The following is a 26468-nucleotide window of genomic DNA, read 5'->3' on the forward strand; positions in this document are numbered from 1 at the left end:
CTTAAAGGTAGATAATGATGTTAAAGATATATACTCTAAACCAGTGGTTCTCAATCAGGGGTGATTTTGACCCCTGGAAGACATTTTGGAATGTCTGGAGACATTTTTGGTTTCCACAACTGAAGAGGGTACTACTGATGTACACTGGGTAGAGGCCAGCGATGCTGCCAAACATTCCAAATGCACAGGATGGTCCCTGAAATGAAGAATTATGTGGACCAAAAATTCAACAATTTTGAGATTGAGAAAACCTGCTATAAACTCTAAAGCAACCATTGAAATAGAATCTTTCTTGCAGAAATTGACAGGCAGGTCAAAAAATTTACATGGAAATTAAAGGTATGCAGAAAAGCTAAAAAAAAAAATTTTTTTTAAAGAAGAACAAAGTTGGAAGACTCACACTTCCTGAGTTCACAACTTGCTCCAAAGATTTTGGCAAATCTTGTATTTGATAAAGGTGTATAAATAACCCTAACAAATGGAGAGTAGAAAGACAACCAAACTAAAAATGAGCACAGGATCTAAATAGACACCTCTCCAAAGAAAATATACAAATGGCCAATGAGCAGAAGAAAAAAAATGCTCTCTGTCCTTAGTCATCAGGGAAATGCAAAATACAAATCAAAACCACGATAAGGGGACTTCTCTGGTGGTTCAGTGGCTAAGACTTCGAGCTCCTAATGCAGGGGGCCTGGGTTCGATTCCTGGTAAGGAATCTAGATCCCACATTCTGCAACTAAGACCCAGAGCAGCTGAAGAAATATATATTTTAAAAAAACATGATAAGATGCCACTGCACTCCCAGTGGGATGGCTATAATAAGAAAAAAATAATAAAAGTGTTGGCAAGGATATAAAGAAGTTGGAACCCTCATACTTTGCTGGTGGGACTGTAAAATGGTGCAACTGCTTTGGAAAACAGTCTGACAGTTCCTCAAAAAGTTAAACATAAAATTACCATATGACCCAGAAATTTCTCTTCCTCTATATATAGATGGATAAATGGATATATAGATAGATAGATAAGTGATATGTGGATAGATATTCTCATCCCTATTAAAAGACGCTCTCCATTCCCCTTCCTTCCAGCCCTTGGCAACCACAGATGTATTGTATCTTTATGGATTTGCCTATTCTGGATACATCATATAAATGGAATCAAGCATGTGACCTTTTGTTTGGCTCTTTTAGCATAATGTTTTGAGATTCATCCATGCTGTGGCATGGATCAGTATTTCATTCCTTTTATGCCTGAATAATATTCCACTGTATAGATACGTTATATTTTGTTTATCCATTCATTAGTTGGTGGACATTGGGGTTATTTCCATTATATATTATTCCAACAATATTATGTAGTTTTCAGTGTGTAAGTCTTACACTTGTTTTGTTAATCTGTTCCTAAATATTTTATTCTTTTTTATTCTATTATAAATGGAATTGTTATGTCAATTTCATTTTTAAATTGTTCATCACTAGTGCAGAGAAAGACAATCAATTTTTTTGTGCTGATATTTTATCTCACAATCCTAGTGAACTTATTCTCTAGCTGTCATAGTCTTTTAATAGATTCCTTGGATTTTCTATATACAAGATGATGTCATCAGTCAGAGGATTGGAGGGGAGGGAAAGGATGTTACCCTCATCCTGCATCTTACTTGTGAACAAATTTGTTCTGATGCAAGTCAAATACTTTTATGATTCAAGTTATTAATAACTATTTTATGAAGATTGTATCAGTCTATTCTGAGCAGAAAATGTTTTATGGAAGCCAGACTTTGAATGCAGATTTAAATTATGGAATTCTCTTTGGTAAAGACAAAGTAGAATAAATCAAGACGGTTTCTTTCTCTTTCCACCTTGCTTTTTTTCCAAGCCAAAGGTGTTGACAAAATGCCAGAGTAGAGTGAAAGGACTGTCTTTGGAGACCTTAATGTTAAAATTTTGAAAAGATTTTAGTTTGAAAGTACAAGAACAACCATAAGTAGATGTAGGATTTGACAGGACACTGACAAAATGCAGTGGACAGCTATTCTATCTTCCACTCGTTCACCTTTCTTTGGTAAAATCACTTCAGTTTTCCTCAGGAGGATCACCTCTCCCTGACTTTCATTCCAGGCAAGCTGAGTGGTACTGACATCATCCCAAGCTCCAGGGCTGGGCATGTGACTCAAGCCTGGCCAACTAAAGAAGTTTCTCCTTGTGGCCACAGAGGTAGGTTCAGGGATGGACACAGAATCCAATTCAAGCCAATGAGAGACTCAGAATTTTTATTTGAACTATCAGGGAAGAGAACCTACCTTTTCAAAGGGAAAGTGAAAGTGATAAGTTGCTCAGTTGTGCCAGACTCTTTGCGACCCCATGGACTGTATAGCCCGCCAAGCTCCTCTGTCCATGGGATTCCCCAGGCAAGAACACTGGAGTGGGTAGCCATGCCCTTCTCCAGGGGATCTTCCCTGCCCAGGGATCGAACTTGGGTCTCCCAAATTGTGGGCAGATTCTTCACCGTTTGAGCCACCAGGGAAGCCTTTCGAAGGAAAATTAGCCTTTGAGAACATAGGCCTGATAGTGCTGGCAGCCATTGTACATATCTTGATTTGTGGAGCCTGAAAATGAAGCCAACGTGATGGAAAGCAGTATAGAGAGATGGAGAAAGACTGGTTCTTAATGACATAGAGTTCCAAGACTTGGCTATGCCTCAAACCAAAGTAACCAGAACCTGGACTTTTTAGTTATATGATTCAGTAAATTTCTTTTTATCCTCAAGTCTATTTGAGATCGTTTTTATTCATTTGTTTTGTGACTTACAAGCAAAAGAGTTTTAAATGACATACTAAAGGATACCAGATTAGGAAAGTATGAAGGAGGAAATTGGAAAAGGAAATGAATATTAAAGAACAGAGAAAAGAGTTTCTATCATGGGAAAGCCTACTGCCTCTGACCCCAAAGCTGTGGAGCAGAGTATGCATGAAGACAAAATGCCCTGGTCACTGGAGTCGGTTCAGTAGATGGTTCTAGCACTCTACCAGACTCCCAGGAGTCTGTGCTCAGAATCTCAAAATCTTGGTGTCTGCACTAGATGTTTTGTGTTTGACGCTCCAAAAGTAGTCCCCCCTCCCCTTTCCACCCTGCCTTCTTCCTTGGGAGACTGACCTGTATGGACCACACCAGAGGGCTTACTTGCCCTCTGATTTTGGTTGGGTTTGGGCAATGAGAATTACCAGCAGGAGATCAGAAGGAGGGAGGAAGATTAAGTCAAGGTATTTATTCTCCTGTTTCCCTACCTACTAGGTCACCTTGAGATAGCTTAGTTCTCCAGCAAGGTCACCACTTCTCTCAAGGTGGTCAGCTGTACCCTACTCAGTCCTTCTGGGTTTTGGAAACCACTTCCTAACCCCATCCCTTAGGGCCTAGGGAAGGTTAAGAGTTTAGCTTGAACTAGCCTGGGTTATTGTGCTATTCTTTATGGTTCCCTACATTGACACATTTATAATTAATCTCTTTGTAAATAAATCCTCTACCAATTATTCTATTTTGTCAACATGCTGTCTATTTCTTATTGGAATCCTAACTGATGCTACAGCTAATCAGGGGCCTGCAGAGAAGTATATCTTGAATACAGGGCTGTCAGATTGAGAGCCTACCACATCCTTCTTAAAGCTTTTCGTTCCCTCTATCAGCTTTTCTTCTTTCCTAGCCTACAACTAAAGAACTGTGTGAAGTAGGCAGGGCTGTTCTGCATTTCAACTCCATTTTCCTTGCCCTTTGCCTCCATCTATCCTAGCCCCCCTCAAACCCCTCAGTACATACACAGACACCCAAAATTATTTTCTACCTGGATAAAATCACACTGTAAATCACACTTCTGCATGATTTGGTTAAACTGCTTTATCATGTTTGAAGTTAGTAAGGAAACAGGACTCTAACACAGAACCTAGATGGGGGAAATACATTGGGATCATAGACCGCCCCACAGTCAAACCATATCTGCCTAGTAGACCTTAGCCCAGGGCAGCTTGCAAAGAAAGAAGGGGTTCCTACTGCAGCCTAGCCTCTGACTCAAACAAGGGAATGGAAATATTTCTGTCTTTAGCTGCAATCACCACTAGAGATTTGCTCTGGGAGACAGTCTGTGGTCAGATGTGCCCTGAAGTCACTTAACTTGCAGTTTCTCTTTGAATTTCTGTTCCTTTTCCCTGCCTCAAAGTTTCTCGTTGCGTTCTTCTCCTGTGCAAACAAACAGAATAATTTATACCAGAAACTCAACCTTGATGAAGAAAGGCAGTTTACTCTGACAAAATAGTCTTCCAAGAAACTGGAGCATGAATGTTGCAAAAGGAAAAACGCTTAGAAATGGAACAACTTTTAGTTTCATTCTCCTGTGGCCGAATCCCAAGAGTCAGGAAAAAAAGGTGGGAAGGGGAAGAAAAAACAGTTTTAAACTAATAGGCTGTCAGTTGTCAAGTTTTCCACCCACATGTCTGCCCAATATTCCTGTGGGGAAATCAGTGGTACAGTTTAGAAAGAGGAAATCATACACTCCTTTTTTATTTTAATTTATTGCTGTCAACATCTCCCCAAGACAATATTAATGTTTTCTACATGAAGATTCCCAGCAAACAAATGCCTAAGAAAGGTAACGTTAGAATAATAATTTCAAGGGCTAAGAAGTAAAAAATCCTAAGTCTAGCATGGACAAAAATCATGAAGGCATTTGGAAGTAGTATTTCTCATTGACAATCAAGTAAAACCAAGTGCAGTGCAACAGATGGTGTACAAATCAAATCCTGATACAGCACCATTTAGGGGACTATTTAAATTAGTCCACTGGAAGTTTCTTCAATTGTTAGAATCCAGTTGTAATAAATATAATATCCAGTTCTGTATAATAAAGCTATTTTTAAATGTCCTGGCTGACATCCCCAAGTATCCTACTTCTATTCAATATTGCTTTCAAACTGTGGAAATGATGGATTCCGTTGAATGAGAAATACTGTATGACAAAAGATTCATAATTCCTTGTCTGTTTAATAGTCAACGTATTTAACAGGATAATGTATTATGTATAACATATAGCACCAGTTGAATTCCTGTGAAATGTTAACTATTCTAACTCAAATTTGACATATGTTTTAAAATGTCTGGGATATCTATCATTCATTGATTTTTTAAAAGATGGTACTTCCTGGTAAGCAGCAGCTCAGAGTAGAAAGAGCACTGGACCTGGAGTCAGATGCAATGCTGGTTGTTTGCACTAAACGCTCTCTAAGTTCCTTTCCAGATCTACTGTTCTATTGTCTGTTACTACTAAATCTTGAGACTTTGATCATTTGAGCTCATTGTTAGGTTTTCAAGTTGTTATCTTCAAGTTGGTTTCTTTTTAAAGGTTAGTTTTGAAAGTCGAATTTGGTAAGGAAAGGAGTTGAGGGGAGACAGTTTCGTTGTTTTTTGTGTTTTCCACAGGTCTGCTGTTCCATGTCTTTGAATCACTTGTTAATAGCAGTCAGCCCCCCTTTACTGTCACTAAGAGTTGGAAAGGTGTGTGGGAAGGAGATTCCAAAGAGCAGCAGCAGTCCTTTCTGCCATAAGCCAAGAGAGAAGCAGTACCTGAGAGACCAGATTGCTGTGATATGTTTACATAAGTGGCTCAAATTCCCATGATTAAATACCGTGGACTTTCTTAAGAGAGTTCACTTAAGCAAATGTTGCTTTTGTTCTCAGATTTCCTTCTTCGCCAACCCACTTATATTTACAGCTCCACATCAGTGTCTGACAAGTAGAAATCACAAGCCTAAAATGTCCAGAATTGATCTCAACATCTTCCTCTCCATTCCTGCTTCACTCATGTATTCCCAGTCTTAATCGACAGTATCACCATCCCAGGGGTTCTTGCCAAGCTCAGAACCTTAGTGTCATTCTTGATTCCTTCTCCCTCACTGCCCATTCCCCAGTCTTGTCCCTCTGCAATGCACCCTTCACAATGTGGCTGCCAAAGTGCTCTTTCTGAAAAGTAAGTATGATCACAAAGCTTCCCTGCATAAAATGGTTTTGTTTGTTGTTGTTTAGTCACTCAGTCGTGTCTGACTCTTTGTGACCCCATGGACTGTAGCCCGCCAGGCTCCTCTGTCCATGGAATTTTTCAGGCAAGAATACTGGAGTGGGTTGCCATTTCCTTCTCCAGGGGATGTTCCCCACCCAGGGATTGAACCCGTGTCTCCTACGTGTCTTCTGCTTAGCAGGTGGATTCTTTACTACTGAGCCACCTGGGAAGACCATAACATGCTTTAATGACTCCTTTTCTCCTACTGGATGAAACTCGAAGGCCTCTTTCAGTACCTGTATGCCTTTCTAGCCCAGTCCACTGCCCCTCCCTGCCGTTGCTCTGAGCCCTTTACATTCAAGTTACATGAGCTGCTCACAGTTACCCAAACACAGTTGCATGTGAAACTTCCTCTGCTACTTTCTCAGCTTGAGTTATTTTTCCTCGTGTTCCCATAGCATTCCCACATACTAATATTAAAACTCTTGTCACACTATATTGTAGTTACTTCTTTACTTGTTTGTTTTCACTACCAAACTGTCAGTTCCCTGTTTTGGGAGAAGGTAAACATTGTAGAGGAGATTCCGACTCTGGATATTTCCAGGTGGCCTTTAAGCTTGCTTTGGACCCTGAGACACTATACTCTTCTCTGACACTCTCTTTTTCTCCTGGTCCCAGCCCTCCCCCTAGTAGAGACAAGCAGCGGAATGGTCATATGGCCAAAGATAAGACAAAGCAGCCTGGCTGATCCACAACCTGGATAAACATCTGCCTCGTACCATTTTTTTAAAGAAAATGAAAAGCTGGCTAATGGGACTTGAATATAGGGTGGCCTGGCAGGAGATTTCTGTCTTACCATGTATCAGTCAGGAGACCCTGACTTCAATCCCCAAAGGTGTAGCAGAGGGTGTGAGGGTGGTCAACACATCCATCCCTGAGGTCTCAAAAGAACATCACACTACTGTCAGACAAATAGCCCAAGAAGAATTAGGTGGTGGAGATCATCCTTGCCTTTTCCTTTGCCTGAAGCTGAGACAACCTTTCTGCAGGAACATTTGCCTTTGGATGACTACACCATAAAGCAAGGAATCTAATAACAGTCACATCCATGTGGTAGGTGTTCTCCCCAGTTGCACTGGGCCTCACCTCCCCAAAGAAGTCATAGGGAAGGTCTATGTTCTGCTCTATCCCAGAACAGCATCCAGTTATCAGTGACTTCTGTTCCAGTTGGAGATAACCCAGTTGGTGAAGCAGTATTTAGTTGCCCAGGAAAGCCTATTTCACAAGCAGCCTTGGATACAGACTCCCTGGGCATGATGGCCCTAGGTGTATTCTGGATTGGTCTGCTTGGTGATTCTCAGGGCAGGACCTTGCCAGGCAGGTTAACAAAAAGGGTTAGTTATCAGCCTGGTTGGGAGGAATCTCACCTCTAAAAACAACACATTTTTAGAAAATATGATGAATTTATAATCATTACAGAAATTGTCCTTCATGGCTACTGTGAATTTTATCAGATACTATGTTTACACTACGATGAGACTTCTAGCAGCAAGTATGGGTTTTGGTTTTAAGTGGGGGAAAAGGAAACAAATATAATCTATTTGTCATCAGGAGAGACTACCTTTAAAAATCAAATAGTTCCCACAATGCCATTTTGTACATATGTCAAAGGCAAGGAAAAATGGTCTACTGTCTCAGGTGTCCATCTGGCTGTGTCCTGATTGAAGAAGAGAATTCAGGTGCTACCAGGGTAACATGAAATAAAACAGAAACAGAACTGGTGGGAGTGGCCCCCCGAAGTTCTTAGGTTTCTATGTTTAGAGTAAAGATTACCCTACCCACAAAACGATCATTGATGACGTCATTTATGATGCCTTTGCCCTTCAGTTGGCACTGCACAGGCACCGCTTGGTTCTTCACTACATCTGTAAAGTGCATTGCCACCAGCGGGGAGGTGTAGTTAACCTGTAGGTGGAAGAACAATGAATTCTAAGTGGGAGGAGGGGCGGGGTTGTGGGGAAGGATAGCAGGATGGATGTGATTGGATGCTCAGTGCAGGATGGAATAACCTCCACAAAGGGAACTGTGTAAATCCCATGATGCCAAGTCACAGGTGGCTGAAGCAACTGAGATGCTCTCTCTGCCCTGGGACTTGGGGGAAATTACACGTTTCTCTCATAAGTCAATGTCAGTTGTCTGACTGTCCTCTGGGGAGAAGCAGTTCTAACTCAGCATGATATGGTTTTCTGGGTATCAGACCATGAATCAAACCAGAACTAGTATTTATTAAGTCTCCATGCTGGTGTTGAAGCCTTCACTGCCCCAAGACGCCAAGCAGGAGAAAAAGGAACCCGATTATTTGGGCATCATTGAGTGCAATGGTTAAGTGATTAGTCTGCTCCTGGCTCTGCCACTAATTGTCTGTATGACCTTGGGCAAGTCACTTCCTCTCTCTGAACCCTCATTTTTCTATCTGTAAACTGAAGGAGTGAGGCCACACCATGTTTGAGATTCCTTCAGATTTGGCAAGGAGTGGTTGGGATAGGAATTGGTGGAGTGAACTCCAGGTCTGGGCCAGCAGCTGTTCACCCCATTGTTATTACTACCTGCTGCTCCCTGATTCTCATTGATCCCAGTCAGCCCTGCCTCTGAGCCCTTTCTGACAGCAAAGACTAAAGGGGAGTACAGACTTACATGAGTCAGTTTGCCATAGTAAGGGTAGTAGCGGAGGTCAAAAGAAGCCGACTCTGGGTAGTAATTGATGGATCGGATGTCGTTTTCATCACCTCTCTGTAAGTAGAAGCAAGTATGTATCAGGTGGTGGGTCCCTGAGTTGGAGCCTGAGCTAAAGGGGCCTGAGGCCCAGGTAGAAACACTGTGTGTCCATCTCAGGAAGATCAGGAAAGCAGAGTGAGGCATAGCTCAGGCCAGACTTATTGCCAGAGGAGTGTTTCCAGGGAGAGACTGGGCTTTGGCTTTGCAGTTCAAAGAATTCTGAATAGAAGGCCCAGACATGGAAGGCTGAAGGTTCTCACTGTAGCTCTGTGCTGGCTCCTAGGAGACTCAGGCGGAAGGGCTCCGAGGGGCTCTAAAGGGCTTGCAGTACCTCGTGTTGCTCTGGCAAGAGGGCCTACCATGCCAGTCCCTCTGCAAAGAACCATACTGGACCTGGCACCCAGCCTTGGACTCTGGAGCCGAGGCAGGTGTAAATTAGAACATGCTCTGTAAATCCCACTCTACAACACCATGCACGTGGTGTGCTCGATTCTGATGGAGGTCAAACCAGGTGCACAGGGACACAGCCTGGACGTGGCTCACCTAAACGCGTGTCTCTGACCACATTCTCTGAGGGGCTTCATTACGGGGGTGGGGTCAGGAGGATAAGCAAAGGGGGAATGACTAAATAAACAAGTCCACCCTCATTTAACTTCTATGTAGAGTACATCATGTGAAATGCTGGGCTGGATGAAGCACAAGCTGGAATCAAGATTGCCGGGAGAAATATCAATAACCTCAGATATTCAGATGACACCACCCATATGGCAGAAAGCGAACAAGAACTAAAGAGCCTCTTGATGAAAGTGAAAGAGGCGAGTGAACAAGTTGTCTTAAAACTCAACATTCAGAAAACTAAGATCATGGCATCCGGTCTCATCACTTCATGGTAAATAGATGGGGAAACAATGGAAATAGTGAGAGACTTTATTTTCTTAGGCTCCGAAATCACTGCAGATGGTGACTGCAGCCATGAAATTAAAAGATGCTTGCTTCTTGGAAGAAAACCTATGACCGACCTAGATAGCATATTAAAAAGCAGAGACATTACTTTGCCAACAAAGGTCCGTCTGGTCAAAGCTATGGTTTTTCTAGTAGTCATGTACAGATGTTGAGAGTTGGACCATGAAGAAAGCTGAGCACCGAAGAACTGATGCTTTTGAATTGTGGTGTTAGGAGACTCTTGAGAGTCCCTTGGACTGCAAGGAGATCCAACCAGTCCATCCTAAAGGAAATCAGTCCTGAATATTCATTGGAAGGATTGATGCTGAAGCTGAAACTCCAATACTTTGGCCAACTGATGTGAAGAACTGACTCTGGAAATGACCCTGATGCTGGGAAAGATTGAAAGCAGGAGAAGGGGACGACAGAGGATGAGATGGTTGGATGGCATCACCAACTTGATGGACATGAGTTTGAGTAAGCTCCAGGAGTTGGTGATGGACAGGGAGGCCTGGCATGTTTCACATGGGGTCACAGAGAGTCAGACACGACTGAGCAAGTGAACTGAACTGACCCTCATCATAGTATGTCAGGCAGGGCTTTCTGCCCATGCGTTAGGTTTGCCCTAGATAGCTGAGGTCTGGAGGTAAGAGACAAATAGTGAATCACTACTAGCAAATCACTCACTCGGGTCGTGTGATTACTTCTATCAATATACTATAATGGCTTATTATAAACTGAACTCTCCTTAATTTATTCTAGTAATTACTTCATCCTGCTTGACTTCCACAAGTGGGTGTGGATTTGACCAGTATTGATTATTATAGAATGTATAATGACTCAATTTTTTTTTAAAAGACAGTTCTCAGCAAGGTTCGATGTAAGCTGAAAAATGAATGACTTCCACTAGGGAACTCTCAGTTCATTTCAGTCATCAGTCATGTCTGATTCTTTGTGACCCCATGGACTGCAGCACACCAGGCTTCCCTGTCCATCACCAACTCCCAGAGCTTGCTCAAACTCATAGCCATCAAGTTGGTGATACCATCCAACCATCTCATCCTCTGTTGTCCGCTTCTCCTCCCACCTTCAATCTTTCCCAGCATCAGGGTCTTTTCCAGTGAGTCAGTTCTTCCTATCAGGTGGCCAAAGTATTAGAGTTTCAGCTTAAGCATCATTCCTTCCAATGAATATTCAGGACTGATTTCCCTTAGGATTGACTGGTTCAATCTCCTTAGGGAACTCTATGCTATGCTACGCTATGCTAAGTCACTTCAGTCGTGTCCGACTCTGTGCGACCCCATGGACTACAGCCCACCAGGCTCCTCCGTCCATGGGATTTTCCAGGCAAGAGTACTGGAGTGGGGTGCCATTGCCTTCTCCGAGGGAACTCTAAGCAGGACTCAATCCAATTACTATGCTAGTTTAAGACTGAGTTCATCTTCATGGTTTATTTATGTATTCTAAAAAGTAATGAAATTTATTTTTGGTGAATGGTGTGTGGAATCAATTCCACCGTTTGTAGTCACACCTCTCATGTGTGTATGTTTATACATGTTCACATATATGTGAACAGAATGAATGTCCTTCCTACCTTGGTCACTGGGCAAGCACGGCCTGATCTTTCAAAGCTCATCTTCAGTGTCATCACCTCCCATGTGGAACTAACCTTTCCTTCCTTTATGTCTCCACTGCATCTGTATTACTTGACTGCCTTGATTTCAGAGACAGATTCATATTTATCTTGGCACTCCCAGCACCCAGCAGAGTACCTGGTATTTAATAAGTGATTCATACATTCTTGTTGAATGTGAACTGCTGCTGCTAAGTCGCTTCAGTTGTGTCCGACTCTGTGCGACCCCATAGATGGCAGCCCACCAGGCTCCCCCGTCCCTGGGATTCTCCAGGCAAGAACACTGGAGTGGGCTGCCATTTCCTTCTCCAACGCATGAAAGTGAGAAGTGAAAGTGAAGTCGCTCAGTCGTGTCCGACTCTTAGCGACCCCATGGACTGCAGCCTACCAGGCTCCTCAGTCCATGGGATTTTCCAGGCAAGAGTACTGGAGTGGGGTGTCGTTGCCTTCTCCATGAACGTGAACTACTGCTGAATAAATGCCACCTTTTGTTGCTTTCTGATCTGCCACCATCAAGACTGCAGTTTTGAGTGGCATTTCTGCTACTGAGAATGGGATTCCCTGGTTTCACTTATTTGTAAGACAGCTGCCCAGGACTGGGGGTACAGTGGCTGTTAGCAAACAGGAGGCAGCTACTGCCAGTTTAAGAAGCAAACCCAAGATCTAGGGCTTTTTCCTACAAGGGAGCTAATTGGCACAGATGAGATAGGAGTTAATGGCCCCTTGAAGGACAGTTAGTTAGCATATTAATGGAGTTCTGTTTATGCTTCCTTTGTAGTCATTTGTTATTGCGACACCCAGTGCCACTGGTCATTGCTGCAAAAAGTGAAATTCAGTTTTAAAACCAGGGACTAATGACTCTAATGAAAGCCGCTTGTTTAGTTCAAAGAAACAAGTAATTAGAGCTAAAAGCAAAAGTGTAAACAGAATCCCAATTAATGACTTGGCACATTGTTGTTCCCAGCTGTGGCCCTTAGCTGAGGTTCAGTCCTTGGCTTTCACAGGTATAAATCAGCACACACACACACACACACACACACACGAATACACATGAATGGAATGCTTTCTGGAAACAGGGAGGACTGAAGGTATAAATGGAGGCGTAGTTATGAAAAGATTAACCCTTTCCCTGACCCTTAGCCAACCGTCCATGGTAAAGCCCTTGGAAGAGATGACCCATCTTTTTGCACGAAACAGGTGTGCTAACAGTACTTATTCAAAAGGGCACTTTACCTGAACTTTGCAGGAAACCTTCACAGGGTCTCCACGCTCAGGACGAAAGCCAACAATCTAGCAAAAGAAAAAAAATTAACAGGTTTGACAGTAAAAAAGTAGGGCTTTTCTAAATCCCCCTAGAGTCATCACTTCTTTAGGCACAACCTTGATCTATTTGTCCTCTCAGAAATGTTACAGAAAGTAGAAGATGCAAAATATCTTCAAAGCTACACAGCTCAGCTTACTCCTTGTTTTATTTGTGGCTGATATTCATACAATGGTAACCGCAGCAAGATTATCTTGAAGGTGTAAAGAATGTACTGGTGTCAAGAGGAGAGCATGCCTAATAAGGCTCTGCCACCCCAAGGCATGGCAGGAGAGGAGGAAAATGCATTTCTTGTAATATAAGAATTGCCCCCCACACCACCTTCATGTCAGTCTCCTGTGCCAAACAGCTCAAGATCTCATTCCTGATACAGGCATCCAAGGGCAGGTTCAGGGGTGCTGGAGAAGAATCCAAATAGAAAGTGTTCAGGGAGAAAAGGAATTATTACTTGGTAGGTTTATCCAGTTGTTTGTATTACTGATGCTCTTGGTAAAAATGGCCAAGCTTAACAGTGTATAAAGACAGAACCCAAGAGACATGGAGTGGCCAGGGCCTTCCTACCCAACTCATCCACTTTTCATCGCCAGAGTATCATGGGCCAATATACCCGGTTCATCTTTAGAAGGATGCAAGGCTGTCCAGTAGAGTAGCCAAAAGTTGGGTCTTCCAGGCCAGAGCAGTTCTTCAGGAAGGAGCGCTTAAATTGGCAGGCCTTCTTGTCTTCATCCTCATCACCGTCTTGGATGAAGTACTGGCCTGGGGGACAGTCTACATTCATTTCCTCTTGAAGACTGTCATTGTAACCTAAAGCATGTGGGGGTGGCAAAGGGTCATGTTAGGTGCTGCAGAGAGGGCCAGGTTTTCAGTGGTTCTCCCTGGTTTCCTTTCCCCAGCTTACTTGTGCTCCTTTGAAAGCCCACTCAGTCTGTCTTAGACCCTGTGACCTGGCATCAGGGGCCCCAGGCCCTTCAACAACATCTCTCCCAAGAAGCCTTCTGGGCTAGTCCCCCTAGCCCACTTGGATTGCCTGTCCCCTTGCTTCTCATTCTCTTGGAACTTCTTCCATATCCGTCTCTGGATTGTATTATGTTTGTCGCTTTATAACTCTTCTCTATTTTCCATTATTTCTTTTCTGACATGGTAAATTGTAAACGTGGAGGGCTGCCTCTTCTATTAATACCTCTGGGAGAGGAAGAGGCACATAGTAGGCAGATTTTGGAAGAAGGACTGAGTCATATCAAGGCATGGGATATACATAGAGGCAGAACACAGGGGTTATATCTCTTTAAGTTCAGTCTAGGAAACCTCTCTTTGAGGTTGATCAGAGGCACCCAATGCAAAAAGGTGAAAACTGTATGTTGTGGAACAGGAGGAAGCAGGAGGAAGAAGAGGAGGAAATAAACCAGCTCATTCTTTATGGAGGGAAGTTAGCACTGAAAAGTAGAAACTTAGGTTGAAAGACAGGAAACAATGACAAACGTAGGGTCTCCACTGAGAGGTTGAGGGGTGAGGTCTTGTCTTCTGAGACCCGAGGCACTCAGAGTTAGTGTCCCTTTCCCTTGCATGGAATTTAGCATGTGCCCAAGGTACACATGGCTTTCCTGATAGCTCAGTTGGTAAAGAATCTGCCTGCAATGCAGGAGACCTGGGTTTGATCCCTGGGTTAGGAAGATCCCCTGGAGAAGGGAAAGGCTACCCATTCCAGTATTCTGGCCTGGAGGATTCCACAGACTGGGGTCCATGGGGTCGCAAAGAGTCTGACACGACTTAGCAACTTTCACTTTCAAGGTACAGGTATCAGGGAGAGGGCTGAAAAGGTCCATCTGTGAGCTGACTGGGCTACTAGATGCCATAGAACTGGGCTTTAGAAATGACTACATTATTCCCAGTTTGGTTCTCAATGATGAAATCCAGTTAGTCCTATTAGATCCAGCCTCCATGCATTTATGTTCCAAGTAGCTCAGTTTTCAGAGGAGATTGTGCCACCAGAGGTAAAACTCCAAAAGTACTGCTGGGCCCTTATCTAGACGGACTGTGACTTGGGCTTGATATTAGAAGCAACTGGGAATTTTAAATCTATTCTAGTAAATTTTATTTTTATTTATTTATTTATTTTTTTTTCCCGCGGCCCCCGCGTTCCCCAACTGTGGCTCGGGAGTCCGGAGCATCCCGGCGTCTTGGCCCCGGCGCCCGCCCTCAGGCCCCAGAAGCAGCGCCCAAGCTGCGCCCGCCGCTCCCGCACCTATTCTAGTAAATTTTAAATCTTAGTTATGGCTAAGCTTTTATTTTTCCTTTGACAAATCTACATTCAATTCAAGGTTTTGTTTTAATCTCTCTCTTTTTTTAATCTTTTTTTGAAGAATAAGAACTATGTTCAAATAACTTTCTAAATAGAAACTCTAATCACGTGTTCGTTGTTTCTCTTGAGGGTGTTCCTTTAAAAATAATGTGACATGGGCATGACCCCTTATTGCAAAATCTCTGTCCTCACAGGAATGAAATTGATACTCTGATGTCTATTTCAGAGATGTGTTCCTTTTAAACAGGGCATATTATCTACACTTAGGCACTAAAAAAATCCAATGCTTTTCCTAATGTTCCCCACCTCTGTCATCAGGTCAGAATTGATATTTCTGCATCTTCTCTCTTCTCAGAGGAATTTCCTCAGCAGAGATTCTGATAGTACATTTGCAATAGCTCACAAGCATTTTGAAAGAAGAGAAGATATTGTGCTGGCTATGATGCCCAAAACATTTTGGGGAGTCAAAAATGGGACTCCATGGATTCAAAAAGAACCATGCTCCTCTCATTTTACAGGTGAGGATTCTGAATCTCAGACTTAATCAAAATGACACTGATACAAAGCTGAATTTCTAATTCCTGGTCATATGGCAGCAGCAAAGAATTGTGAAAAGCAGCACTTCTTAAGCTTTAAAGGGTGTAAAGACCACCTACAGACCCTCATTCAGCAGGTCTGGGTAGGGCCTGAGATTCTCCCTTTCCAGCAAACTCCAAGTGATACTGATGTTGCTGGTCCCTGAATCACACTTTGAGTAGCAAGGGTGTCAAGAACAGAAACAAGGGTTTAAATTGAAATACTGGTTCAGCTACTGGAAGACTTTGATCAGATTTCTTCCCCTTTCTGAGCCTCAATTCCCCCATTTGTAAAATGAGGACAATAGACTCTGCGATGCAGGGTTAAAGTTCAGTGACAACATTTATGCATTTAAACAAGGCTTCCTATCATGTAAGAGAATCCTCTTCGTTCACTGCCTGTTCTGTAGGCCACCCCCATCACTTGGCTTCAGCCAGGCCAGGACAACCAAACCAGTCTGACGGGCTTTTCCTCCACAAATAATACGTGTAGTTACCCCATGGATTTACTTTGATAGCTGGAGAAATACAGAGACTGTGGGCTCTATGTTTAACCTTAACCAAGCTGCTGCCTCAGTTTTCACTTGCCCCTGAGAACATTATCTGATAATACTATAGAGATAGGCATCTTGAAAACACTGGCTATCAAAATGTTGGAGTGACTGCCACCCAGAGGTTTGTCCTCCAACTCCCTTTTGGATTGCTATTTAAATAAAGAGACTTAAATAAAGGCTTTTTAAGATGGATCATCCTTTAAGATGGCTCATCTCCAAGAAATGAATTCTCTCACCTTGAGAAAACACAAGAGGTAAGAGTCTTCCAGTTCTGGAGAACACTCTCCTTTTCTCATCACCACCTGCCCCCCCCCCCCGGAATTATCTTTTATAATTGATCATTATTGAGCCATCTGGATATGTCCAGGACATAACTAGGTGCTCTAGGGTATTCCAGAAGAGAAAGCAAGTTCTGTGTTCTAATGAATTTATCACCTTACTGGCTTATATGCTTTCATATAAACATGTAACTTACCATCTTTGGCTTTATATGCTTTAAGGCAACATACAATCACAAACCACAATAGTTTTGATTGTATCTACAGGTGCTGAGGGGGATGCAAGGTAACGAAAAATGAAAATGGGCAGTGTTAGTTAAGACTGGGATTTCAGAGCCAAGTGATTTTTGAGTTCCCACCCATCACCTTTCCAAAGATATTCTCACCATTCAGAGGCACTTACCCTGGAGAAAGCCATTTAGACTAATCACATAATGCTGCCAAGTGTCAGGTTCAGAAACGTTGAAGTTGAAGTTAAGGCTATGGGCGAAGGGTCTGATCATAACTCCTGGCAATGAAAACAAGTCTTGGATATATTAGCCCATTCTTGGGATAATTTTTGTATCAATTCCCATGAAACCATTCCCCCCAACCCCAACCCCAGGCAATCAAAATGAAAAGGACCATAATCTGCCAAGTACCATTTTACTTTTACTCCTAATAATTGAATCCCTAAGTCATTACCGGGAAAAGCCAAAGTTAATTGAGGCTGAACATGCCGTGCAAGCAGATTTCTGTCCAGGGTGTTCGGACAGCTCAGGGTATTTGGGCACTCACCAGGAGGCTTCACCCTCTCAGTGAAGGTTGGCATGTAAGGACTGATGGTCAGAAATAGCGTGTACATGCAAAGAGTGATCACAGCAGCCAGGGAGGCATAGAAGAAGAAGTAAATGACTAAGATCAGGCCTGCAGAAAAATCAGAGATGAGGGTGGTCAGTGCTGGCCAATAAGCCCTGTGTCTGCATTTGAACTCACGAATCAGAACCAGTGCAAACACGTGACATGGCTTTTTTTGTAATTCCCCAGATTCAGTATGTCCTTGCTTATTCAGATTTCACCGATTTGAAATTGGTGAGAATTGCGTCAGAGGTCTGATTGCAGTTTTACCTTTACAGCATCTCCGATGGAAGGGCTTGCTGAGCAAATGATGACCATGAACTAGATTATAGGGGAACAGAGTTTAAAGTACTGCAGAGGGCAAATTGCTTGGGAGTCCTCTGGGCTATGGTCAATGTCCTATGTACAAATCATTCTCTGCTATTCATTAAAGCAGGTGTCCTAAAGAGTTCTAGCCACCTGGTTCCAGTGATTATATATATTTGCAAGTGATGAAAACAGCATTTCTTTTCACATAGCCCATAATTCAAACTTTTGCTTCATTTCCATTGGACTTGCCTCTAATGAAGGCAAAGCAAGGTTTCACTTTATGTACTTCAAATCTTATTCATGTTTGGCAAAAGTTTAAGTGACTCTGATTTCAAAAAGAACACTAACACAGGATGGGGAATGAAGGAGGGGGCAACTGTACTTATTGATACCTGCCACCTGTGAGCTCTAACTGTGCACTTGGGCAAGTTATAGAACCTGTGGGCACCCCCCGATTCCTAGCAGATAAAATGGTGATAAGTTTAGCACTTCCCTCATATTCTGATCTGTGTCCCTAACAATATTTGAAATTCAGCCTTTCCTTCCATCCTGTGCTGATGCTACCATTTCCTAGCTGTTGGATGTTAGACGTGCTATTTACCTCTCTGGGCCTCAATTTCCTCATCTGTAAAATGAGGATAATAATAGTACTGACTTCTTAACATTGAATGATGCATATAAATAGCATAGCACAGAGCCTGGCAGACACTCAGTGCTCTATATATGACACTCTTCATCACTGTTAATATTATTATTGCCATGGTTTCCGGAGGCACAGTTGTGTGAATTCTCCCTCTGTGGGCTGGATCAGGACCAGGTTTGTCCCGGGATTAGGCAGCACAGAATGAGTGAGTAAGCATGCCCCTCTTTGGGGCCGTCTCAGAAAATAGCATCTAACTCTTCTCACAGCAGTACCATGATGTCAGAACTATGGATTTGAACCATATCATGAGCTGGAAACCAGAACAAACTACCTAACTCTGCTGTACCCCAAACCAAATCCAAATGTCAATTTTTAAATTGAACCATGAACCGAATAAAATTAACAGCCCCCAAAAGGAGTCGGGAAAAGGAGAAACAAATTCCTTAGGAATTTAACTGGAGGTGAACCTTTATGTTTTCTAAGATGCACTAAAGTGGAACTGGAATACAAACACCTCACTTCAGTTGGAGTCCCCAGAGAAGAAACAGCAGCACCTTGTGTGCCTGTGGTACTTGGCTGCTGCCCACTGGCTGGCCTGATGGGTTGTGCCCTCTGCCTCCTCCTCCATTCTCCATTGCTCTACCCCTGTCCTCATCCTGGCAACCCATCCACAGCTGGAACCATCCTGGGGGACCAGAAGGCTCAGTTTCATGGATGAAAGGAAAGCAATAGAAGACAGGTACATTCCTTGGGAGACATCTTCCTTCTTGCCGGGGATGTGTGGCTGGGAAGCTGTAGATGGGAGAATGGCACAAACAATGTGTCCCCTCAGCTTTGCCCAAGAGTCTGTGCCCTGGAGCCTGTGATAGGCTGTCTCAGCTACACTGTACCACCCCCACCCCCGGCAAAACCAAGCACTGTACCCACCTGAACCCATTGATCCCTCCAACCTTTTCTGCTCCAAATATCCAAATTTTACTTGGGCTGCTCCTCTAGGTAATCCAGGGTTCACCCCTGAATGCCCCACCCAAGCTTGGATAGACGATTATATCTTGAATAGACAAGATACCCTCAATCCCAACTCTTCAGTCCTTCCACTAAAACACCCCATCAGGTCCTGAGTCCTTTACCCATCAGGGCCTTGCTCACTGCTAAAGTTCATGAAGACAGTGTGGTGTTCTGGCAAGAGAAGGAACTCCAGTGTTCATCCAACCTGGGTTTGAGTCCCAGTCCTGCCACTTATTAACTGTGACTTTAGGTAAGTTACTTACCCTCTCTAAGCCTCAGTTTCTGCATCTGTAAAATGGGGACAATAATATTACTACCTCATAGACTCTGGTCAGTACCCAATAAAATAACATATAGCTCCTATGAATAGAGGTTGCCCAGCTATAAGAGGAAAAGCCCAGAATATAATAACAGGCTGGGTGAATATGTCTGTCATGTTGATGTCCAGGCTGGACAGGGTTAGTAAGTGCTTAATTGGCACCTAGTTCTCAAGCAAGAGGACAGCAAGGCATGTGGTGATCTGGGCATTAACATCACTATTTGCCCTTTGCCCAGGGTTAGCCTTCTGAGACCCACTTCCCAGAGGCCTGGATATGCAGTGTCCCCACTGGCACATCTCCCCTGGACACTCGAACCTTCCTCCCTTGTCCCCACATATTGGCTTATGGATTCTTCTCCGCAGGCACAATTTGGATCAGCTCATCTGGTTAAATTCCAATGGCTGTTTAAGGGTTAACGCGGGGCTTCCTCTCCCAGAACCACACTTGGATTTCACAAGGCCTGTTTTTTCAGTCCTCTTTAGGCAAGCCAGAGACAGCTGTGCCCCCTTTGGAGCCCCAGTGAGTGTCCTGCATTTGTCTGCAGCTTCCAGAATGTTGGAATGTTCCTTGAAAGGTACATTTGTTCCAGTCAAGAGTTGAGAGTTTGAGGGATGGGCAGGGGTGGGGTTGGGAACTGAAGAGGGGTGAAGGGAGGTGGGTGTTGTTCAGAGCCCCACACCTGCTATTCCCAATTCCAGGAAGCGGGGCTGGCCGTTTCACCCTGACTGAGCTGAATTAGAAACATCAGCTACAAAGGAGAGAATTCTCAGTTAAAGGGGCCTTTAGAAGGCATGAACGTCGACTTCAGCAATGTAGACTCTTGGCACTGGGGAACTCTTATTTCATCCATAGACTTAGCTGTTTTTTCTTCCATGGGGTAACTGAGTTCAGACCAGCAGCTGCTCTTTTCCTGGGATGTGCAGAGAGTGTGGCGAGTGTGAATTTTACCATAAGCTAAATCTCCTGAGAAGCATCAGCATTAAGAGTTCAAGAGGTGAGTAGGAGGGACCCTGGGAGAGGAGTGCTGGGGAAGCTGTGAAGTGACAGTGGTGGCTGCAGATGGACCGCAGTTCTGCCATGGATCAAGAAAAACAGGAGCTTGGGCTTAAATCGCTAGAAATGATCCCTTTAACCCATTTCTCTCTAAACACCCTGGAGCCGTAGAGCACCCACAACCTGGGGCCAGCGGCAGCCCTGGCTATCCTTCTCTGACGTTACGGGGTGAACTGATGAGACTCTACAAACCCTTGGTCAGGTTAGTAGGGACCTGAGTCTCGTATCCTAGGAATAGTCTTCTGCGTAATACTTTCGGTTTTACCATGTTCATATCTTACCAGAGTCTCAGGCTGCTCCTGTGAGACAGAAAGGGAGATACTGCTTCCCTTGTTTATCAGGTGAGGAAACTGAGGCTCAGAGAGGATAAATGATGAGCCCAAAGTTACAGAGAGAAAATGACAGGTCTGGGGCTTCCATAAAACCTGTGCTTTTTCAACTCATTCTTACTGTCTTTCTGCACTACAAAATGCTGTTGAGCCCAGTGGATTTCAGCTACACAATCGTCTGTTCACCCACTTGGAGTTTGTTCTGATGAGATCTGCCCATTATTTCCCTAGGCGTGGATCCGGTTACGTGAAGAGCTAAGAGAAGTTTGCAGACAAGCCCATCCAACGTGTGGTAAAGGAGTCCTGGACGCCAAGCCGAAAGCAAAGGACACCCGACTGGGGCATTGGGACCACTGGGACTTACTCCAACTCTGACCTGTTCGGGCCAGAGATGTCCTTTTCTCCGGATCCCACAGGTATTCATTGACAATCTGCAGTTTCCGCCACCAGGCACTGTCTGTTTCCTGACTGTGACTATCTTCCTCCTCCTTCTCCTCCTCTTCTTTCTCCTCCTCTTCTTCCTCCTCCTCCTCCAAATCAGGTACCACCATCACCCTAGCCTCCTCTTCTGCTTCTTCCTCTTCATCCGCTAAGTAGTTCTGGTTCACTTCATCCTGATCATCCTGAAACAGTGACAACACACAACCCCTTTTTTTGGAAAAGAAAATTTCCCATGGCACATCCCACCAGCCAAAATAAATGAAAAACAACTCAATATTTGGAGATGCTTCAGGTGTCCACTTACCCAGAAACATACCTGTTGTTACAAGAGGCAGATTTCTTTCTCTCTTGCAGGAAATATTATTTCTATGACCCATTTTGACCCAATATTCTTTCCATAGAGGTGCAAGTGTTATTCTCAGCTGCAGGCATTTCGGTTGTTCCCCTAGGACTGTTCATGTCATTACTCTGTCCTGGGGCCATGGCTTCCTGTTAACTTTGGCCTGTCAGGGCAGACTGAGCTCAACACTGGAGGATGGAAGAGTTTTAGACACTTGTGTCTGTGATGGCACATTCTCAGTCCAAGGCAGCTTTGTCCTAACACTCTGGATGCTTTCAGCTGCTCACCCTCACCATCCTAAGTTGTGGCTAAAAATAGCTTGGAATAGACATCAGGAGGAAAAGCCAGCTGCTGTACCCCTCCTCAAAACTTAGACTGTCTTCCCCACAGAAACCAGAGATTGGGGGTGCAGTTCTTTGCTGCTTCTCTGACTATTGCCCATGCTTGAACCTCTGCCTGCCAGAAGCAGGTTGGACGGGCCACCTGAGTGCTGGGATGGCAACTGATATTTCCTTCGTCTTCCCCACCCCCAAGCCCGTACCCTTGGCAGAAATCTGGGCACGTAGGAAATGCTCAGCACATATTTGTTGATTGACTGATTGCAGCCATTACTTGAGATCTGAAACTGTAATCTTCTCCAAGTGGTTCTAAGAAAATTAAACAAAAAAGAGAAAAACCCAGACTTCACCAAATGGTATTTCAAATGCCTCCCAGCCACAGGCTGGCGAGTTGGATCTCTGCTCTTTGTGGGTCTGCCAAGGCTCATTGCAGCAGCAGAAAATGAGGCCACCCTCCCTTCTCTGTGCTGTCCAAATCTGAAGAGCGGCAGGGCCTGTGCACCTGTTGGGGGGATGTATCCAGTGATAGAGGCCAGGGGCTCCATGCCGCCCTCTCCCTGCCTGATTCCTCAAAGGCCATTTAGAGGACACTCAGCTGAAAGGGCTGACGTGGGGGGCGGGGCGGGCCAGAGAGCTAGATTGTTCAGGATCCGTAAAAGTGATACAGAACGACAAGGCTCTACTCTCAGCATTCAGTCTGCCCAGTGCTGTCTAGCTCTTGATTACAAGCTCTCTTGAATTGCTCTCTAATTTCTTCAAAGGTACAGTCTTATGTCACATGTGTATCAGACCTGACAGGGGCCTTGAAGAGTCACTTGTCCACGTGCGGCCCAGAGAGGCAACAGGATGTAGCCAGAATCATGCAGCTAGTTCAACGATAGAGCAGACAGTCTCTGAACCCATGTCTTGCAATATCCCTGACAATGATGTTTCTCTCCTACCACTTTGAGCGCAAAAGCTGAGAGGTGGTTGAGCAGATTGACAGAGCACAGCAATATGTTAGATTCTGTGTTCCCAAGAGGCTGAAGGTGCTCACAACTGGAGATTTCTAACTCTGACAAGGACTCATGGGATAAGGCTTAGGAAAATAACCCCCCATCACTCAATGTTAAATGGATTAATACATGTTCTTGAATCTCTTTCACTTGTGTGTGAACATAGGTACCCATTTGACCTCCAGAATTACATTCTGAGCACCTGGGGTGGGGGTGGGTGGGACGGGGCGGTATTTTCTAACTCCTTGATGACCCTCCACAGCATGGAGCCCACAGCTAGGTAACCAGTGGGCACCAAACAAACATCAGTGATAACTGCCTGACTGAAAACTCCTGAACCATGCCCTCGCCTAGGCACTCATCCGGACTGTAGTGGGTAGTCAGTCATCCTGGCCTCCAGAGAATCTGATCTAACTGAAAATCTCAGAGAATTTGAAGTATAACATTTCAAGGTGAAGGAGTTTCTATTCCCTTTATATTTTCGGGAAAATCTCCTTTCCTCTCCTAGTCGCCTGTTTTGCCTGCTCTCCACCCCTGCTCCACAGAGGAGGCAGCTGGCTTTGGCCTCTGCCTGATCTTATTTGTAGATATGAGCTTTCACGATAATCCCATTAAAGATGGCTTGTCATTAAAGCTTTACCCTCCCGGGAAGAATTAACCTTCTCAGAGCTAATTTCCCCACAGCTCTCACACTGCCTGGGCTTCAGGAACCGCAAATATCTTTCCCCCTTGCCCCAGCTTCCATGTATAGGAGAACCTCACACTGTACAAGAGGGGCGCTTTGGGGGCAGCTCAGTGTTTCATGGAACCCAGTAGGGAACACTTTTGTAATGAGAGGGCCTGTTTTTGTCTGTTTCCTAAAGTGGCACTGACCTCCTGTGATAGTGTGTGTGAGTGTGCAGAGATGGAAGAGTGGGTGTGTGCCCTAAAAGGAAAGAGTCTGAAGGGCAGAACATGGCTCCATTTTGAGCACTCTAAATATATAAGCATATAAACAAATACATAAACAAACAGTATGACCCGGAAGATAAATTTGTGCCCTGCGTTGAGTGACACCCTGTAAACATTCGAATGGTTGATTAATTTTGAAAGAGACATTAGCACACAGTTATTCACTGCATCAAATCCTCTCTTTGTAAACGTGATCAAGTGTTCCCAATAAAGCAAGATCCCCTGATGCATTTAAAATCCAAAACGAGGGGCAGATAATTAAACTTGTACACAACACTTTAGCAGCATTATAGAGAAAAGAATCCAAATAAGGAATGACTTTGTATGCCCTACAGACTATGACTGCTCTGAGAACTGGAAGGGACTTTGGGGAACGTCAAAAGAGAGATTCTACAAACCATGGCTAGAAAGTTATGAGAAGCCCTCCACAGGTTGGTATGGGGTTAGATTTGTGTCTTCCTCTGCAGGCTGTTGAGAGTCTCCAGTTAGCTCCTTGGTTGGGGAGTGGCCATTCCCCAAGAAAAATGGATTAAGCTTTGTTTCTTCCTGAGGCTCGGATCACAGCCCTCTCTGGGGGAGATTTCAGAATATACTTCTCAGCAAAAAAAAAAAAAAACACTGCATATGGCATATACTCATGATTTCTAGCAAAGTAAATGCAAGGAAACTTTGGGTTCAAAGAAAATTTTAATGCACCCTGGAGATAAATGGTGACATTGCAGGTGGGGTGTGTGAGTGTTGGGCAGGGTGGGGTGGCAGGCAGGAAGGCCATGGGTGCTGGAGGGTTAGGGAGTTGCATGCTGCAAATATGAAAGAGCATAGGATGAGAAGTGAGGAAACCTGCATTCTCACTTCAGCTTCTCCAGTAAATGGCCAGGACCTCCCGTGCCCTGAGCCACAGCAGTCTCCTTACGTGATGAGGGATTCTAGAGAAACGATGTCTAGGACTGCTCCCAGCTTCTACCTAGTATTCCAGTATTTTAGCTATAGCTTGGAATTTCAGCTTTAGAAAAAGAGTAGCTGGGTTCCTCAGAAGCTCCCACCCAAAGGGACTGAGACAACTGGGTAGGCAAATGCCTTTCCTTTCCTCTTTCCCTTCCCTTCTCTCTTGACTCCATTTCTTGCTATTGGAATGAAACCTCTACTCCCAGACTCCAAAAGGTCTGTTCAAATCCTAGACTCCTACGAAAACATTGTAGAAGACGCCTTCATTCTCTGGCATCTCCCCTGTCCCTTATCTTTGTTGCACAGGAGAAGGGCTTCCTCCTTCAGTCTAGCCACTCAGGGTGCAGTGGGGTCCCGGGAGTCACTGCTCACGCTTGAAACCCTGGGCTTCCTTAAACTTCACTGTTTGTGCCCATCCTAAAGAGAAGCAGCCGTGAGTCATGACCTACACACCCCCCACCCACCCCATTCTAAAGGGACAGCAAAAATATTCTGCTTCCCGGGACTCACAAGTCTGTAGCGATAACCGTAAGGCAAGGCCGGAGCCCTTCTGGACCGGAGCTGCCTTCTCATGGCTGTGCAGTGGGCAGAGGTGCGGCAGAGGCAGGCGAGTGGGGGAGAGCTCCGGAGCTGCTGCTGGTACAGGAGACACTGGTTGCTGGGGCTACTTGGCGCCTAGTAAAAGTGAACCCTCCTGGCATGAGCCCTTCCCCAAAATAATCTAACATGCCCCTCTCTCATTGGTTGGCCCCTTCTCTGAATCAAAGGAAAGCCCTTATGGAAAAGCAAGCTCATCATTACAGGGAGGGGGAGATATTCTGGGTCACAAGGATGAGTGACTCGCCCCCCCCCGCAGCTTCACGTCTTCCCACTCCCTGCCCTTCTCTAGCGCCTGAGCTACTATGGGCCCAATGGCAGTCTTCAGTTGTGTCCTTCTCAGTTGAGAGCTGGATATCAGTGCATGCAGGGGGTGGGGCCTGGGTGGGAGTTGGGGGTGAGGGGAGTTGGCCAAGAATAACTTTCTTTTTTCATAAGGCTGATCTCATGCAAAAGGATCTAAGGTGTCAGGAAAGATTCCCTTTGCTCTCCCCACCTCCCCTGCCCCACACTAAGCCACATATAATATTCCTTATTTGTGTCAATCCACCAGCCCCTTAAATATGGATTATTCATTTTAGAGGCCAGGCTCCTGCTTGGCTCCTCCCGCCCACCAAAGAGGGCCTTGGATATAAAGAAACCTTTTTTCTCTCCCACATGTCAGAATGGCCCCATCAGCACTGCCCCTTACACACACACCCCTTGGAATCCTGGCCAAATTTCTGTAGTGGTTGAGATCTATATTTATCCCTTAGCATCAGGGCAGGGAACAAGCCAGAACTTTGCAGTGTCGGTTTCCCAGACATATATAACTCCTGAAGCCAATGTGGGATCCACCAAAACAAAAATTAGTAGAAACAGCCAAGAACATTATATAGCAGTTTTGGTCTGTTTGGTTCACCCCACTGGAGCCTGGGTAGGTAAAAGGCCTGGGAGGAATATATGA

At 44.5% G+C, this 26468-nt stretch overlaps 1 protein-coding gene across 20 annotated transcripts in view; it reads right to left on the minus strand.

The window, feature by feature from the left end:
* ATP1B4 (ATPase Na+/K+ transporting family member beta 4) overlaps window positions 1–25728 on the minus strand; it is a 39880-nt gene extending 14152 nt beyond the window's left edge. For 2 of the 20 annotated variants that reach the window (XM_086389712.1, XM_086389705.1), the window contains exons 1-8: window positions 25436–25728; window positions 21292–21538; window positions 17194–17322; window positions 16820–16924; window positions 13318–13514; window positions 12623–12679; window positions 8734–8829; window positions 7878–8004 (exon numbers count right to left, since the gene is read on the minus strand). In XM_086389712.1, coding sequence (XP_086245838.1) covers window positions 7878–8004; window positions 8734–8829; window positions 12623–12679; window positions 13318–13514; window positions 16820–16924; window positions 17194–17322; window positions 21292–21538; window positions 25436–25498 — 1021 coding nt within the window. In that variant the 5' untranslated portion in view covers window positions 25499–25728. Of the gene's footprint in view, window positions 1–2252; window positions 4227–4539; window positions 8005–8733; window positions 8830–12622; window positions 12680–13317; window positions 14787–14952; window positions 16925–17193; window positions 17323–19476; window positions 19502–21279; window positions 21539–21672; window positions 24781–25435 lie in introns of those variants that run through there. The other 18 variants (XM_086389717.1, XM_086389714.1, XM_086389713.1 and 15 more) reach the window with 18 other exon arrangements.
* Between the last annotated feature and the right edge of the window lie 740 nt (window positions 25729–26468).

This window comes from Bos grunniens, chromosome X (assembly GCF_055505025.1).
Source record: "Bos grunniens cultivar Pamir isolate PY7600 chromosome X, Bosgru_T2T1.0, whole genome shotgun sequence".
NCBI classification, from domain to species: Eukaryota; Metazoa; Chordata; class Mammalia; order Artiodactyla; family Bovidae; genus Bos; species Bos grunniens.